Here is a 19,261-nt window from a genome sequence, read left to right as displayed (position 1 = left end):
AAAATATAAGAAAGAAATAAAGTTCAATATCATTTTTTTAAATAGCTGTAAAAGGCTGTTTGGGATTCTTGTTTTATCATCTTGTGTAGGATTCAAACTAAGTATTTCCGTTTGACTTGTGCACACCAACGCACACCTTTGCGTTATATACAGGATGTTTCATTTTAATTTTCATATCGTAATAACTCGAAAATTTGGCGTTTTGGTAAAAACTGTTTGAAATGAAAGTTGTAGGTTTTTAAGTGAAGCATTACATAGCAATACCAGTATGACCTTGATAGTGTTGTCAAGATCATGTACAGATCACCGTGAAATTTTTAAATGCCGCGAAACGTACAACGCGGCGCGGTAGCGACTGTAACTTTCAAGCTTCATAACTTCGAAGTATTTAACGGATAAATACTTTGTTATAGTGTTCTGAAAAGCTCTTGAGGTAAGCTACAAAAATATCTAATGAAAACTGGAGGTTTCCATTTAAAAAATTCAAGGTGACCTTTGCGTGACCTTGGCAACGCTATTCACGGTCATACTAGTATTATTATCTAATACCTGATTTAAAACCCTATAACTTTTATTTGAAACATTTTTTCCTAAAACGTCATGTTTTCGAGTTATTACTTTTGGCCAGCTTTTTTCGAGTTTAGCCCACTGTGAAACGGCACAAACGGCAGTCAATTATCGCAAATACGTGTTATCGGCGATCAGCGCGTCATGTGCCCGAAGAGAATTCGATAGTTGGCTCGCAGCCTCTTATCTGGCAAATTGCGCGTTAGCCACGTAGCGTCCAGCCTCGTCTTTACGTATCCTGCGCGCGCGTCGTTCCCACAGGATCGCATCATGCGAATTAAGAGGAACGCCGACTCCGGAGTACCATCCGAAACCCATGATTACGTTAATCCCGCGTGGATCACGCACGACAGATATTTAATTCCCTCCTCCGTTCGACCAGTGTTTGATCACGATTGCGAAACGCAAACGAGGATGTGCTACGGATTGTAAAACGCTTCGAGAAATACAAAAGTTATTTTGGTCTTCCACGTAGACTCTGAAGCGTTTTAATTGACGCATGAGATTATCCGTTTCCAACGGTGATGATTAACGCAACAGGAAACGGTGAATCATATGAACGTAATCGATTTTTTTTATGAAACTTGGAAGGAATAGAGTCAGACGAAAACGTACCATCGTCGCGTTCTCCACGCGGCCACGCTCGCGCAACACCGCCGATTTATTAAAATAATAAATGCTCGACGATGCATCGCTGCAAGTCTGGCATCGCGGATAAACAAATTCCCGTTTCGCCGGCAACGGAGTGTTTCACCTCCGAGCAACGGGACGCCAGAAGACGAAGAAGGAAGGAATAAATTCGGAAGATCGACCTTGTACGTATAATATACCGTGCACGTCTCAAAACAATACGCTCCATTGTCCCGAATTACATCATGGTCGTTAAAGACGGGTAGACTTCGAGGATGATCTCCAAGGCGCTCCAGAAATTGCATCTCCATTGAAACGGGACGCCGAATGACGCCGTTGACGGAAAAAGAAATTCCGCGGAGAGCCGGAGATTACGCGGCCGAGGTTTGCGTGGGACGTAACGACTTCTCTCGTTCGCGACGTGAATCATCATGGAGCAGCTCGGCCCTTCGGAGCGCCATGCCGGCGGACGCCCGTTGGGTACGGCCGCTTCGCAGAAAGCGAAATTACAAGCTCAAGATGAGTTGCAATTGCGGCACTGGGATGCGGTAATCGTCCCCCGCTCGTCGCACCTCGCTTTTCCCGATAAACGAATTACTTATTCGTCACTCGAGCTTCGGTGAACAGGTCTCAGCCAATTGATGCAGTTACCACGACTTGCTCGGATGAAATGTCATGGCGAACAAGCTGAATGAATTTACGAGCTTTTTATTGCGAGCTTTTTACTCGCCAATCAGATGCAGGTATGATCTTGGCGATCATTCCCAGACTTCCTGGCAAGACTTCTAAAGCTCGACGTCTTTCAGACATTTCCGAAGTTTGCATTTGTTTCGCTCCCTTTTCGTCTCGCGTGTGGTGCACGCGGGCTCCCCACGTTTCTCTTTTCAGTGTCATCGCAGAGAAAGCTTTCTACTTGTGCCTCGTTCGACGAATGCCGGCGCCTGTCCACAGGGTTTCCCCGATTTTACGATTCCGGAGTCATTTATGGAATCTTTCTCTCTTTCTCTTCTGGATGCTGCATCCATTAATCTTGCGAACCTTTACGAGGAAGGCAACGGGCTGTGCGGATCAAAGGCGAAACCGTAAAAGCCGGGAGACGCGTCTCTCTAACGGGCGTTCTTCATCTTGGCACCTCGCCCGCTGCATCCTCCCGGCTGCAGCATCGTCCTTCGACCGTCGCAGGCGGACACGTGGCTCAACCTTGTACTCCATAACCATTCACGGAAAGCGCAAAAGCCGATGACGTGCAGGTGCATACCTCGAGACTTGAATGACGTCCCAACTTGCGGACATGTATGCCTGGGACATCCGTCGTTTCTGAAGGAAGACCTTTTTATCTTTCCTATTGCGCGCCGAAGCAACTTCATCACAAGCGCAACGTATCGTGACGAACATCACAAGAAGATGTCACACGAAGATAATCTCAATCTTTAAGAAGGGAAGGGGAGATGGCGACAGATAGCCATAGTAACAAATCTGCATAATTAGATTCCCCGATGAAAATAACTCGAAGGGAACAACTTAATCTTGTAATTTATTCCAGCGATATCGATCAGTGGATTTAGAGCCATGTCGCTTTCCTCTCGCAACTCGACGTATAGTTACATGTATACGACAATTACGAGATCCTCAGCGCAAAAGAGAGAGAAAAGGGGAAGAGCGAGAGAGGGCGAGAAAGAGAGGAGGCACGCCGATAGGACGAAGGACAGCGGGCTGATCAGTCTTTTTATTACCTCGCGCTTTATTGTGGCATAAATCTAACGCGCGACGTGTATGCCGGAGGCACGAAGCGCGATCGTCGAAGCGATCCGCCGTCCCGAGAGCTTCATTAACCCACTTAGAACGAAGCCGAGCGCGGAGCGAGCGGGTTCCGCGGGATTCATTCCGCGCGTTTTCTCGAAACGGTGACGAAACGCACCGGGAATCTCGCGGCTGAGTGTCGCCGTCAGCCAGCGTCAGGCGCGGGAGTTTCCTTTTTCAGATGTCATTCCCGCGTGCCTGCGATCGACATTCCGCAGCCCTGCCAAGAATGCGCGGTCAGCCGCCGTAGGAAAACCGCTACGCGGCCCGGCCCGACCTGCACTTTACTCGGGACAGAATCCCGAGAGAGTGGACGTTAACTAAAATCCTAGGCTCGTTCCGTCTCTGCCAAGTTATAGCCTTGCCTGGGGAAGGATTGAAAAAACAGCACGACTCGGGTCGTAGCTCTAATCGCATTTTCGGTGCATCGCGAAGGCCCTCACGCTTTCACTTATTCTTCTTCCCTTTCACTTGTTTATTGCTATCGGAGAACAGAGGCAGAAACCGCCGCCTATTACTTGTAAAAAGATAGGAGACATCATTTAAAGTGAAGCGACAGAGAAAGAGAGAAAGAGCGTCTATAAGGCGACATAATGGAGATATATTGTACGTATATTTGATTGAATTTAGTTGTCTTGATATGCGTTTATTAAGGGGGGAGCCTGCTTCAGAACGTTGAAAATAAGGTATAATTTTACGAATTTTTTTGGAGAAACTATACAGCGGATCATTATAAAACTTTGATGCATTTATTAGTACATGTTTAAAGATAAAAAAAATTATTTTTTGATTTGAATATATCGCCTGTAGAGGTCGTCCTGGAGGCATCTTAGTGCAGCCGGCATTGTAAATTGGTGAGCATTCTCCTGCCTCCAAATTTCATCCAAACTGAAAAATTGAAATATTTTCTCGTTATTTATGAATTCCCATCGATGAACCTTTAATATTCATAAAAACATTAAGTTAAACAATTATTTTTGCATGAAAAAGTTCAAAAACTTTGCCTAAAAATCGTACTTTTGTGTTCTAAGCTCCACCATTTTGACACTTTTCAACTTTTTTCTTCTCTCTTTGGTTCATCGACGATGGGAATTCATAAATAACGAGAACATATTTCAATTTTTCAGTTTAGACGAAATTTGGAGGCAGGAGAATGCTCACCAATTTGCAATGCCGGCGACGCGGCTGCACTAAGATTTCTCCAGGACAACCTCCTCTACAAGCGATATATTCAAATCAAAAAATAATTTTTTTTATCTTTAAACATGTACTAATAAATGCATCAAAGTTTTATAGTGATCCGCTGTATAGTTTCTCCAAAAACAATTCGTAAAATATACCTTATTTTCAGCGTTCTAAAGCAGGCTCCCCCCTTAAGTTTAAGTTACATGCGTTTAATTAATTTTATTAGGCTGTATTTTTATTCTTTGTGTGCAATGGAATTTATTTGTCTGTTTTAACGACTTTAATCAGAATATTTGGTTGGCATAATGCCTTTTTTCTTTATCCTGTTTTCACTCGATTTTGAACTTTTCGGTTCTGGAGTTTGCGATTTGGATTATTGTATTGCTTATTTGATTATTTACGTTCATTGTTATCCTGCTTATGATCTTTTGTGACACTAGAGGGTAATTTCCCGTTCATTGAATAAATTAAAAAAAAATATTTCAAGAAAAATGAAGTAAATTATAGATAATAAGAGGCCTATAGATTGGCGAGGACTGGTGTGGATTGCAAATTTATCGCTATCGCCACCGGGTCGAATAAAGAACTGAATTAATCGCGTCATCATCGTGCTCGTGCAAACGTGAGCCGTAGTATTTGAACGGTGTGCAGTTACCGTCTCTTCGAGAAGTAAGCACGATCGAGCGGGTAGCTGTGCAGCGCGGCGGTCCAGTGAATGTCCGTACGTAGGAGTCGCATTCCACGCTAAATGCATTGGGAATGCTATTCCCATTCCGTCGACTTTACGGGCCTTACGGCCGCCCGACGCAGCCGACCGCGTTTACCGCAACCCCTCGCGAAATTAATTCCCGCGAACGTTTCCATTAACTCGCGCCGAGTCGCGCCGCGGAGGCATTCCCCGACGCGGACGGCGCCGATTAATCCTCGCGAGGATTTTCCGCCGCGAGGATATAACTGTGAATCGGAATACGCACGTGAGTACCCGCCACCTTCTGCTACGGTTCGAACGGAAAATCATGTCTCGCTCAGAATTGTAACTGTAAATACGATTTTCCACGCGGCGCGACGCTTACAAGACAGTTACGCGACATTTCAATCATCCCGATGGAAGGTTTGGGGACTCTGTTGAAATATGCTTCATCGGATTTCTCGCGAAGTTTTCTCGCGTAGCGAGAGCTACTTCTCGAAGTAGCTCGGCTTGGTTCGAATCGAACCCTTCGTAGCGGCGGACCATGTAAGTCGACTTTGACACGCTCTCGCGCGAAATGCCCAGCTCGCGCATTATGCAATTATCAATTGAGTCGATCGTACTTCATTCGTCGGCGAGGCGTACGAGAATTTAATCGGCTCTATCGGACATGCTTCAACACAATACGTCCAATTAGGGGAGGCGTATGAGAGGCGCCCGGGGCACTTTAAAATCGCGCGCAACGCCGTCGTCGTCGAGGAGAACGGGCCCCGGGTTCAGTTATTTAACTCCGTCGCCCCTTATCGCGGCGGCGTGCGTCTCCTTGCACGAGTTTCAGCCATACCCCGCGGACGACGCCTAACAGTACCGTGTTCCCCGGGTTTTACTATGCAGCCACGACGCTCATTCATTATTCATACGTCGCAGAAACGCGGCTTGCAACGTGAGTGCACGCGTACCCCCGGCGTGGCGAAAATTCGAAGGTTCGGTACCCCTCGCCGCCCCCATTGCCTCCCCCGATGTTATAACGTCCCCACGTTGATCGACTAACGGGATACGCGTGCAGCATTGTCAAGATAGAAGAGAATTGTGCTAAAAAAAATCGTGTTTCATTTGGAATCTATTGGGGTTGGCCAAAAAGTAATTGCGTTTTTTTTTATATACATAAAAGGCGAATTTTTTATGGGAAACAAAAACTTTATTAAACAATATATTGTCCATTTCGTTTGATTATCTTTTGCCATTTTTCAGGCAACTTCATGATTCCGCGCTCAAAAAAGTTCTTATCTTTTTCAGCAAAAAACAATTCCAAGAACGATTTGATATCCTTATCAGCAGTAAAGGTTTTACCATTCAAGGCGTTTTGCAAAGAACGAAACAAATGGTAATCTGATTGTGCCAGGTCTGGCGAATATGGTGGATGTGGTAACACATCCCATCCAAGCTGCAACAATTTTTCACGAGTGACCAAACTTGTACGTGGTCTAGCGTTATCATGGTGAAACACAACACCTTTGCGATTCACCAATTCTGGACGTTTCTGTTTGATGGCATCATTTAATTTATCCAGTTGACGACAGTATACGTCTGAATTAATGGTTTGATTTCTTGCAAGCAGCTCAAAATACACAATACCTTTAAAGTCCCACCAGACTGACAGCATAATCTTTCTTTGGTGAATATCTGCTTTTGAAGTGCTTTGAGCAGGTTTATCACGCTTGCTCCACGATCTTTTTCGTTTGACGTTGTTGTAGACGATCCATTTTTCGTCGCCTGTTATCATACGTTTCAAAAATGAATCATTTTCCTCACGTTTCAAAAGAGAATCGCAGATGTCAATACGCTTAGTGAGATGAATTTCTTTGAGCTCATGTGGTACCCAAATATCGAGCTTACTAATGTATCCAAGTCGTTTTAAATGGTTTTCAACACTCGATTTCGATATGTTAAGATTCTCAGCAATCTCTCGTGTCGTTAAACGCCGATTCGAATCGATCAGTGCCTTTATTTTGTCATCATCAATTTCGATTGGCCTTCCTGAGCGTGGTGCATCTTTCACATTAAAATCTCCAGATCGAAATTTAGTAAACCAATTTTGACATTACCGCAATTTTAAAGCATCTTCGTCATATACATGACATAACTTTTTATGAGCTTGCACAGCGTTTTTCCCTTTTTGGAAGTAATAAAACAAAATATGAGGAAAATGTTCTTTTTGATTTTCCATTTTGAAATCGACGGCAAACAAACAATTGTTAACGAAATCGTGTACTTTCTTTTTCTAAAACAAGCTTGAACTGTGAGTTGTTAACCTACATAATGAATTTGCGGTTTAGAATGAAGTTAGTTACATTTCAAGACATGTATGTCCATCTATTGGGAAAAAAAGGCAATTACTTTTTGGCCAACCCAATATTTGTGATATTATTAATTAAATGCGCTGCATTGTACTGTCAGTTAAAAGCAGCGGGGCTCAATTATTTCCCTCAAAGGCCGTTCTCCGCGATAATTCAACGTGTCGCTTAAATAACTCGGCTGCCACGAGCGTGTTCGTTTCTTATGAGATTTCTCGGAGCCCCGCTCGGAGTCGTTTAAAAATATCCCACGGTTAATCCCGGCGAGGGATCCGCCGTTCATTCTGCATTGCGGTTTCGGCGCGCGTGCAGCGAGCACGATGATCGAGTGCACTCAGCGATTTACGTTCGCACCTCGGCCGTGGATTTCATTTAGCCGCTCGCCTCCAGCTTTGTGAAACCCGACGCCCCCGTGCAGACAATGCCAGGCCTCTGGGTCGCGCCGCGTAAACCATAATTGAAACTAACACGACTCCGCTCCGCTCAGCGTGATATTTTAATCCCGTTTATCGCTTGCATCCTATTTCACCACTTTATTAATGCAACAATAATTTACACGGTTTAATATTTGCGAGTCATATTTCGATCGCTTCCTCGTGTTTCAAGCTAGAGCCCGATGAGGGCACAGCTACGCGTTATCGCACGCCACGCTCGCTTCGTTGTGCTTCACTTGGAATTGCATTTCAGAGCTCGCAATGCACCGTTGAACGAGCTGCATCGCGCATCGTTGACATCGCATCAGGATTCCAGAGTTAATGACACATTCACGGGATGGGAGAGAGAAGGGCACGGTGAAGAGGGCCGCGCAATCAGCTGATCGGGTTGCCAGCTACCGATCGTTGCACCGGATCGGCGCGTGTGTCGCGCGTCTCGTTACGCGCGGTCTCGCTCTGTCATTATCAGCTGGATACCGCTCGCGAGTGGATTATTCGCCCGGTGCTATTGCGAGCGAGGCGCACAATGCACGCGGTAGCTGCAAATTGCACGGTGACAGCGGGGACGCGTCTGCCCCGGCGCTCTCGCCGCGCGATTTGACCTAAGTAGATCGTTACTCGCGCGTCCCGTCCCGTTACTGCACGATGACTCATGTCGTCGGAAGGGGATGGACTTTTCACGTGTGTGACAGATCGACCGCGACATTCCGCGCGCACGCGGCTGGCTTGCTCGCGACGATCGGCATTTCCGAGTGGCAAGCGCGCGCGAATGCGCCTCGATGCATCTTCAAGAGGATATTCATCACGAGCAATAGCGGTCGTTAGGCAAGATAAAACGACGCTCGAGACGTGCATCTCGATAATTATCGGATACCCTATGGGATAGTTGATGATAAGGCGAAGTACAGATCGAACCCTGCAGGACTGAGAAATCTGATGTAACTCTTCTCGTACGCCGGCGGTTAATTAGCGATTGAAGCGGAGACGAGTTCATCAGAATGTCCTCGTGCTATTAGCATAACGGACTGATCACGAAGACTTGGGTCGATATTCCAATCGCGCTTACAACAATAAAAGCGCCTTCGACGTTGGCTCCTAGGCCAATCAGGTGGGTTTTAAGCCACTTTTAGAGGCTCAAAAAGGCTTAGAGGCGCTCTTATCGTTGCAAGCGCCTTCTGAATATAATTCTCAGTCTTGCAAAACAGCGCATGATCAGCGCGACTGGTAACGAATGCTAATTTCAGTTTCGTTTCCGCGTGCGGTTGGAGTTCGACCTCGCTCGGGTACTCCGAACTGGTATTTCATACCAGCGAACTAATCTGCCAGATTACACTCTTATCCAGATAATCGACGAGGCTGGAAAGCAGAGGAAAGAAAAAAGCAAGAGAAATATCGAATTAACTGCGCTTAACGCTAGCCAGCTAGGTCCAGCAACCGCCCCGATCAGACATCTGGCGAACGAACGGTCGTCACGGAGTAAGTCGAGGAGGCGAGCACGTGGCTGAGAGCCTGCGGGACATAAGGAAGTCCGGTCTGGCGAGATGACTTTGAGATCTAGCAGCGGCCACGAGCGAACTCGGCTCGTTAACGTTCGGTCCAGGACGACTGTTGTCGGCGTTGGCCGCTTAACGGTGACGCTATGCGTCCTCTTTGTTTTGGATTCCGCGAGCTGCCAGCCGCCCCGGCTGGCAAACGCCATAATTTCCATTTCCCAGCGGCCTTGATAGACCCCGGTACAAGTGATCGGACGGCATTCCAGCAACGGCAACGGCAGCAGCAGCAGTGCACGGGGAACGTCCGCCGTTGGCGTGCGCCCCGCGTCGCGATTAACAATAATAGCGTGGCGATCGTGTCGATACTCGGCGGCTAACATCGCCAAACGAGTGATTTTATGGCTGAGAAGGGTAGATAAAAAATGGGGTCGGTAACTCGCCCTCTCTCGGTGGCCAGGCGCGTGATTTTCTCTCGGAAGCTCCGCATCCTGCAACGTGACGGAATATTTGGGTTTTTAACGCGAAAGCCTTGTATCATGCAAATTACAGTGTAAAATCAGTTAATTATTATTGTATTATGCACATCACATTATCATATGCGCATATCGCGTGCAGAATAAACGTTTTATTACAAAGATTTCATTGGAACATTATTTCCTGTCCCGAAGTTTCTTGAGATTTAAATTGCAAATGTCGCGTCGAAGCGACCGCGACGTACACGGGAGATCGAGCGAAAAATGCAGATTTGCAGATTATTCAAAACGTCGAAAGAAACCGTCAAACTTTCTACTCCAAGTAGATTTTAATGGCTCCGGGGATCGCGATTCGGCTGATGCTGCTGTTGTAAAAAAAAGGCGATTCTCTCCAAAGAAGGAAGCGTTTACTACGAGAGTAATCCCGCCGTTAATCTTGATACGCGTTTCCCACGCGCGTGTACCTGAGATACGATACTCGCGATTATATCATCGGAGTTCACATTCGCGAGCGCGAAGGGGATCATTAAAAACGCATCGTCTACTGAGAGTTATCAGCGATCGGGGCAAACGTGTAATATGAAGCGGATGCCCGGCGCGATCTAACGCGCTGACTTTCACTATCGATGACAGATTATTAATAGCGGCCACGGCGCTTGACGGCCGCCGTCGCTGCCGATTGGGAATAACAAATGCTGCGTTATCAATAAAGTCCTATTACGACCTAAGTGAACCGCGGTGCAACGGCATGCAATCGCAGCAGTCCGCTGCCACGGGCGGTTCCGCGCGCGAGTATAATTTTATTATACTAACGCGCCGAGATTCACGAGCGGAACGCTCGAGCCATTAGCCGTCGCCTTTCGCATCCTTCTCTGTCACGGCTGAATTAAAATATATGTCTTCACAGCAACGTTTACTTAGCCGGCTCCCTAATTTTTCCGCTGCCGTTCGATCGGCGAGTAACAAATGGCTCTTTGCGCGTCAGTGAACTCCGCGCCAGTTTCTGCGACAGTTTCCCGCGCTGAAAAATGTATCGAGAATGTCGTTCTAGCCTGATACGGGTTTTAGAGACGTAGCGGTCACTTTTATTACTTTGAATAATTATGGGACGCGAGGCCGTAAAACACGAAAGCAGGCCGCGCGCGCGCGCGCGGAGAAAAGAGGCCAAAAAGGTTCTCCGGCCGTTCCGCGTGCTCCTCTCGCCCCTCCGCCGATCGCACGGAATAAAATGCAATTATTAAATCGCATCGCGGCCGTAATTCATTATATACCGGTACGGTCGCATAATTACTTCCGCCGAACTTCGACGCTCGCAACGGGGTTTTGCGCGCCGTGGGATTAATGGCCCGAAATAAATTTCATAACCGCGTCCTGTCCTGAAATAAAATTAACAGAAATGTCTCCCTGCGTGAGAGTAGTATCAAGTACCGCTGTTTGTATTCGTATCGCCTCGACCACGTGCAATACACCCACTCGTCGGCAATACGCTGCCGTTACGACGCGCCTTGTGCAATTACTCGTCGAGATTCTGGTCCGTTTGTTCATTTTTTTAAATTAAATTAAATTAAATTAAATTTTTTTTTTTTTAATTTAAATTAAATTAAATTAAAACATTTAAATTAAAAAGCTCAAGATATCTATTGAACTACCTCATTATTACACGCGTTAAATACACAAACTGAGAATGCTCCAACACGGTCCGTTGTTTTCAGATTATCTATCATTACAAAGCTGATAATCAGCTTCATTATTCAATGTCGCAAACAAGTCGGCAAGTGTGTTCATATTTATTTTCGTAATATTGTGTCATTTTCCGCTGGCTCGATGATTTATGATTTTGTCATGACGACGTTTTTTTGACGCAACGCTCTCCCGGTCATTTTTAATAACTCGAAATCCGCGATTCGGTGATTGCACGCATCTTTCCTATTCTTACTCATCCGGTTATTAAGATTTGTCGTTTTTGCGCAAGCCGCATCAAAACCACATAGCGCCGACCGCGCACGAAGGTGCAATAGGTCGGAATGCGAATAATCGCGCGAGCGGCACCGTCGCGTAAATTATACGGGTGTGCTTGCTATTCACTCGCTGATCGATGAATCCCGCGAGAACTTGCGAGATCTTGCCGTACGGCGTTAGCGCATTGGAATGACAAGGTTCTAAGTGGAGAAACTTGGAAACGTTACTGTGTGCGCGTGTTAGCACAGCCGTCCTGTGAGAGAAGCCTCGAAGAGAGGAAAGGAAAGTCCACTCAAGAAATTCTAGCGGCATCCGTTTTGCATCCGCAAGCGATTCCAACGTCGCTTGGCTCTCGCGCGAAACGTCCGTACTATTTTTTTCTTAGCTGTTCTGCTGTTGTTCCGCTGTTAAGCAATTCTGCTCTCGCTTCAGGTCCGTCTGGAGAGTATCGGTGCGGAGGACATCGTGGATGGTAATCCCAGACTGATCCTCGGTCTCATCTGGACCATCATTCTGAGGTTCCAAATTCAGGAGATCGAGATCGACGTGGACGAGGAGAACGACAGCAGCGAGAAGAAGTCTGCCAAAGATGCTCTGCTACTCTGGTGCCAGAGAAAGACGAACGGCTATCCCGGCGTCAACATCCAGGACTTTACCGGTGGGTCGAGTTCTTTCCATCTTGCATACGATTACGCGGCATGAATATTCAAGATGCTCGAAACACGTAGAATGATTCGAGAATATACTCCGCGATATTTATAAATGTGGAAGACGTTTAACATAATTTTGCGCGCGCAGTCTCAGTACGAACTCGGGCTTGTATTCCTGCGTTTAGGAATTCAAAGAATGGTTAACGTGAAATTATCTCTACGCAAGGATTCGACAGTTTTCGTCGAGAACGAGCTACGAGCACAGAGAGCAATATATATTTGAAAGAAATCTCAAATATTTCACAAATTTTACTTCAGGGTCCTGGAGGAGCGGTCTTGGTTTCAACGCTCTCATACACGCTCACAGACCGGACTTGGTCACTTGGTCGGAATTACAACAAAACAAGAACATCGATAATCTCAATTATGCCTTCGACGTTGCTAACTCGGAACTTGGCATACCGCGGCTCCTGGACGCGGAAGACGTGGATACCGCCAGGCCCGACGAGAAGTCGATTATCACCTATGTTGCGTCTTATTACCACACGTTCGCCAGGATGAAGAATGAGATAAAGAGCGGCAAAAGAATAGCAAATGTATGATTATACAGCATTTACATTCCACACATATAGAAACATGAAATATAAAGTAAGAATTAAGAAACTAGGTAACCAAGAAAGATTTTTAAATTTCCAAGTATCTAATAAGTTCGTCAAATTATTTTCTTGGAGATTTTAACTATTAAAGTCAACATATCATTCACATTGATCGATGCATGCTATTTTAAAATGAATTAATTGAATCGCAGATTAATCCTTTAATCTAGAATTAATCCTTCATATTATTTATAGATTGTTGGTCAAATGATGGACGCCGACAAGATGAAGATCCACTACGAGAAGCTAACGACCGACCTGCTGGAGTGGATCAAGATGAAAATCGAGGTTCTAGAGAGCCGCAGCTTTCCTAACTCGCTCGAAGGAATCCAACGAGAACTCCTAGCCTTCAAGCAATACCGAACGGTGGAGAAACCGCCGAAATACAAGGAACGGTCCGAGATAGAGGCGCTGTACTTCCACATAAACACCCGGTTGAAATCTCTGAACCAGCCGGCGTTCACGCCGCAGGAAGGCCAGTTGATCCATGATATCGAGCGGAATTGGGTGGAACTGGAAAGGGCAGAGCACCGTCGCGAGGTCGCTCTGAGAACCGAACTCTTGCGGCAGGAGAGGCTCGAGCAGCTGAACTACAAATTCGAGCGGAAGAGCGTGCTGAGAGAGGGCTACTTGAAGGAGATGATCCAGGTGCTGACGGATCCCAGGTACGGCAGCAATCTGGCGCAAGTGGACGCCACCGTGAAGAAACACGAAGCTATCAGCGCGGACATCTTGGCACGCGAGGAACGTTTCCACGATTTGACGAACATGTCCGAGGAACTGGTGCGAGAGAACTATCACGGCCTCGAGAGGGTGCGCAGCAGGGAACAGGAGGTGTTGCAAAGGTGGAAGGAGCTGCTGGCACTGCTGGACCACCACAAGTCCAACCTGGTTGCGCTGAGCTCGCTGATGAGTCTGATGAGGGAGATCGACACGACGCTGGCTTCCATCCAAGAACTCCAGCTAAACTTTCAGAGCACCGACGTGGGCCCGCACCTGCTGGGAGTCGAGGATCTCCTGCAGAAACATAGTCTGCAGGAGTTGCAGGTGACGGCTCTAGGTGAGAGCCAGAGGCGACTCGGCCGACAGGCTGCTCAGCACTTGGCGCAACCTCAAAGCAAGGAAGCACCGTTGTTGCAGCAGAAGCTCGAGCTGTTGAATAGCGCTTACGACGAACTGGTGGAGAACAGCAAGGAGCGCAAGGCTCGGCTGGAAGACGCCAGGAACTTTTTCCACTTTCTGCAGGACCACGAGGACGAGGAGTCCTGGCTAGTTGAGAAGCAGCGGATCTGCAAGGCCGGCATCTCCGCAAAGGACTTGCGGGCGGTAATATCGTTGCAGCAGAAGCACAAGGCCCTACAGGATGAGATGAAGGTGCGCAGGCCAAAATCCGAGCAGCTCTGCGACGCCGGCAGGAAGCTGATCGCCGACAATCATCCATCGGCATTGGAGATACAAAACCGCATAGATTCGCTGCAGGAGCACTGGCGAGTCTTAGAGGAGCTAGCGGCATTGAGAAAGAAACAACTGGACGACGCGGCGGAGGCGTTCCAGTTTTATGCCGACGCGAACGAGGCGGACTCGTGGATGAATGAGAAAATGGCGTTGGTCGCCTCGGAGGATTATGGAGTGGACGAACCGAGCGCTCAAGCTCTGCTACAGAGGCACAAGGACTTGGAGGGCGAACTTAACGCCTACAAAGGCGACGTGCAGTCCCTGAATGCGCAAGCGGAGAAGCTCATTAAATCTGGCATCTCGACGCTGGAATTGACCGCCGATCCAGAACCGGTTGCCGAGCTAGAACAGGAAGAATGGAGCAAGGAGATCAGACTGGTGCCGCAAGACGAGTGGGTGGACGAGGTGATCGAGCGGATGGAACCGAAGACTGTCCAGGAGGACAGACTAGTGCTACAAGTAAAGAGTCTTTATCCCTTCAGCGGTCAGGGTATGAACATGGCGAAGGGCGAGGTGATGATTCTACTGAACAAGACTAATCCCGATTGGTGGAGTGTTCGAAAATCCGACGGTACAGACGGATTCGTCCCGGCGAATTACGTGCGCGAGATCGAGCCGAAAGTTGTGCAGGTTCAGGTGCGCAGACCCGAGAAGGTGAAAGTGACGCAACGCGTGAAGAAAACGAAGATGGTGAAGCAGGTGGTACCGGTTCGGCGACTGAAGTCCATCAAGTCTACCGTGAAGCCGATCAAGCGGAAGGCGTCGAGCGACGGCGACAGCGTGGAGAAACGTCAGAAGAAAATCAACGACACGTACAGCGATCTTCAGGAACTCGCCGTGAAGCGTCACGCGCTGCTGGAGGATGCCATCAGACTTTACGGCTTTTATCGGGAGTGCGACGATTTCGAGAAGTGGATCAAGGATAAGGAGAAGATGCTGAGGGTTGACGATCCTCGCGACAACGTCGAGACAGCGAGGAGAAAGTACGAGAAGTTCCTGACGGATCTATCGGCCTCAGGGAAGCGAGTGGAGGCTATAGATAGCGCGGTCGACGAATTCGTCCGTCAGGGTCACAGTCAGCTGGATAAAGTCAAAGCTAGGCAAAGGCACATTCATCAATTGTGGGATCATCTGAACTGGCTGAAAACGCAAAAGGAAAAGAGCTTGGAGGGTGCGTCTAGTGTCGAATTATTCAACAGGACCTGCGATGAGGCTCACGATTGGATGCTGGAAAAGATCACCCAGTTGGATACGGCTGAACTAGGACCCGATTTGAAGACTGTACAGGCTCTTCAGAGGAGACATCAACATTTGGAGCGAGAATTGGCGCCGGTCGAGGAGAAAGTAAATAATTTAATGATTTCACGTCAGGTAAAGTAAAAATAAAAATAGCAAAAGATAATAATTTAATATAATCTTGCAGGTGCGGAAAGTGAATTTGTTAGGCAACAGCGTCAAGGATTCGTATCCGCATGAATGTAATAACGTCAACGCGAGACAAACTGAGATCAAGGATCTCTGGAATAAAGTACAGACGAAGGCCAAAGAACGACGATCTCGCTTAGAAGACGCGGTTGGCCAACAAATCTTTATGAATAGCTCGAAAAATCTAATCAATTGGGCTACGGACATACAAGAGACGATAAAAGTCGAGGAACCAGTAAGAGATGTTGCCACGGCCGAGCAACTCAAGAAACAACACATGGAACTTGGAGAGGAGATACGAACCAAAGAAGATGAGTACGTAATTTGTCTTTAGAATTTCCAATGTTATTTAAAACTTTCTGTAGAATATAGAAATTAATTAATTCTATAAATTATAGAAATAAAGAAATAAAATTTTATGGAGAAAATCTTATAAAATAAAACTCATGTTTTGTGGATGCATTAATAATTTATCAAAATAATTATGATATTATCGAAATAAATAATTTTGCTTAGTACAGTACAAATATGATTGCCTTGCGCGACGTTAGTTTCACAAATCACATTTTTTTCCGTGCACTTGCAGATTCCGCGAGGTCGAGGACCTCGGTCGAGAACTGTTACGTCGTAATCCCGCCTTGGCGGATGTACGTGAACGTCTGGACAAGCTAAACGGATTGTATCCAGCAGTAACCGCCGACTGGATGACAAAAGAGGAACGGCTACGGCAATGCCTGGAATTGCAACAATTTAATCGGGAGGCCGATCAGATCGAAGCTACCACCAGTTCTCACGAGGCCTTCCTCGAGTTTACCGACTTGGGAGAATCTTTGGACGATGTCGAGGCTCTGTTGAAGCAACACGAAAAATTCGAAAATACTCTTCACGCGCAGGACGATAGGCTTAAAGCGTTCAGCGATACCGCGGACAAGTTAATCGCTCAAAATCATTATGACAAAGATTAGTAAGTATTGAAGATAAAATTCTTATTTAATTATTCATTAAATCTATTTAATTAAAATAATCATGAGAGGGAAATTGAATATATCGAATCGTATAAAATCAAGCTAAAATAAAATTACAATTAAAACGATTGTAGCTTTAATCATAACTTGCCTCTTAAGATGTTAAACATTTTATTTCATTATTTATAAAAATATAATTTATATCCAGCATTGACGAAAGAAGAAATCAAGTGCTAGCCCGTCGTGTGGCAGTGAAGGATGCCGCTCAACGCCGAAGAGCAGCATTGAAAGCGTCCGAGCATTATCAGCAATTCTCAGCCGAAGTGGATGACTTGCGCGATTGGTTGGGCGACAAGATGAAGACCGCGGCCGACGAGAGTTATCGCGATCTGAACAACCTTGAGCGCAAATTGCAGAAGCACGAGGCTTTCGAGCGAGAACTACGTGCCAACGAAGGACAGTTAAGAGCAGTCAATAAGGCGGGCAAAGCACTGATATCTGAAGAGAATTACAGATCGGACGACGTGGGAGAAACCCTGAAAGATCTGAATGACCAGTGGGACCGATTGGTAGCGTTGTCATTGGAAAAAGGTCGCAGATTACGACAGGCTGCCTCGCAACATGGATACAATCGCACCATGGAAGATGCAAGATTGAAGCTAGAAGAAATAGAGACCTGTCTGCAGAGCAAGCAAGTGGGCACGGATCTCCGCAGTTGTAAGGAGCTGCTGAAGAAACATCAGACTCTCGAGAGTGACATGTGTCAATGGGAGCAGAAGGTGGACGATCTCGTGGCCATGGGTCAGGAAATGGTGCACGAGGGTCACTTCGACGCGGCGAACATCCTGAAGACCAGTCAAGCCACGCAGAGAAAGTACGCAGCACCGAATTTCTTTTTTGTATTTAGATTAAATCATTTTCTATCATCTTTACACAAAGCTAAATTAACTGTAATCACATTGAGTCATCATTGAGATAAATGTTGAAGATATATACAAGAGATTCATCGTGTTTGCAGATTCCGTAGCCTGAAGGAGCCGGCCAAGAGACGTCGGGAGGCGTTAGAGGAGAGTCTGCGCTTCCACAAATTCGGTTTCGAGTTAGACGCCGAATTACAATGGATCAAGGATCATTTGCCGCAAGCATCTTCGACGACGCTCGGACAGAATCTGCATCAGGCCCAAACTTTGCACAAGAAACACAAGAAGCTGGAGGCGGAGATCGCCGGTCACCAGTCCATGATAGACAAGACTTTGGCTTCTGGACAGACGCTCATCGATCAGGCTCATCCGGAGAAGAAGAAGGTAAATCATGAAAACGTTTTTGCGAAACAGTACCTTTTTTTTCTCGTGGATTCGCATGAGATCAGCTGAAAGGCAAGACGACTAGTAAGAAACTATGATTTTTGCACAGTTGGAGCGTTCCGAAGGGTATTGGGTCTACGAAGGTAAGGTAGACACACAGATGCATGGAAAATGTTACCACAAATGTTTATAGCTTCTCCGTGTTAATGATAATTAGCGATCGCGATTGTGATTTCACTTAATTAACAAATTTTTATAGGATGTTAATAATCGCTGTGTACCTTCGTGTAGCGTAAAATTTGGAAAATTACATATAAGCTGTCTTTATGTTGACCATTGGCTCTTAATACACGCTTCTTTCGATTTTTAAATCAAATTATAGAATTATATTATAGAATGATATTGAACATATAATATTTAGAAATTGTATATATAAAAACGTCTTATTTTCAAGTTTAATGTGTGTTTCTATTTTCATATGTATTAAGAGTCGCTTATGTCGAGATGTTTCTTTTTGTACAGAAATACAAACTAAACGAGTATTCATGTATGATTTCTTATTAGTATACTAAGAGACCTCACTTTTTTGCAGCTTACGTCTATTTGAAATTAAAGGAGTATAGGATTACTCACTATTTCTATAATTCACTAATATACAATTTTAGTTATGATAATTTTGTGACAGGCTTTCCGATTTTATTTTATGAGGTAGAAAACATATATGTTGTTGCATGCAAATGCAAAACTGATAACTTTTACCACAGTAATGGATTTGTGGGTATTATTGATGTATTTCATGCTGGAATCGATACTGAGCTTTCGAAAACACCGATTAATTATGTAATACATTATTAATTGTTGTTCGATTCGCAACTGTTAAAAATTTAAATTGCAATTAGGTGATAATAAGTAATTAATTGTGCATTAATCATTTCGCTAGATCCAAGAACTATGCGATGTTCTGGATGATGCATGGAGAGACTTGCAAGATAAAGCAGGAGAGCGTAACAAAGCGTTGGATCTGTCCCTGAAAGCACAAGAATTCTTTTTCGAAGCTGGCGAAGTCGAAAGTTGGCTCAACGAGAAGAACGACGTGCTTAGCTCAACCGATTATGGCAGAGATCGCGATGCCGCCACGAAATTATTAACGAAACACAAGGTATTCATCAATCAAGATAAAATAAAATATCAATAAGAATTCAATTAAATTATTCAAATTTAGT

The 19,261-nt window shown here is 45.8% G+C and overlaps 1 protein-coding gene across 4 annotated transcripts in view; it reads left to right on the top strand.

The window, feature by feature from the left end:
• LOC105277016 (spectrin beta chain, non-erythrocytic 1) overlaps positions 1 to 19,261 on the top strand; it is a 63,863-nt gene that overhangs the window by 32,894 nt on the left and 11,708 nt on the right. For all 4 annotated transcript variants that reach the window (XM_011335132.3, XM_011335130.3, XM_011335131.3 and 1 more), the window contains exons 4-11: positions 12,016 to 12,241; positions 12,552 to 12,829; positions 13,085 to 15,688; positions 15,768 to 16,084; positions 16,356 to 16,733; positions 16,943 to 17,608; positions 17,753 to 18,038; positions 18,979 to 19,197. In XM_011335132.3, the coding sequence (XP_011333434.1) occupies positions 12,016 to 12,241; positions 12,552 to 12,829; positions 13,085 to 15,688; positions 15,768 to 16,084; positions 16,356 to 16,733; positions 16,943 to 17,608; positions 17,753 to 18,038; positions 18,979 to 19,197 (4,974 nt within the window). The remainder of the gene's footprint in view (positions 1 to 12,015; positions 12,242 to 12,551; positions 12,830 to 13,084; positions 15,689 to 15,767; positions 16,085 to 16,355; positions 16,734 to 16,942; positions 17,609 to 17,752; positions 18,039 to 18,978; positions 19,198 to 19,261) is intronic.

The sequence above is a fragment of the Ooceraea biroi genome, chromosome 3, assembly GCF_003672135.1.
Source record: "Ooceraea biroi isolate clonal line C1 chromosome 3, Obir_v5.4, whole genome shotgun sequence".
Lineage (NCBI taxonomy): Eukaryota > Metazoa > Arthropoda > Insecta > Hymenoptera > Formicidae > Ooceraea > Ooceraea biroi.
The sequence above is the reverse complement of the archived record's forward strand: the minus strand, read 5'-3'. Positions and strand labels throughout refer to the sequence as shown.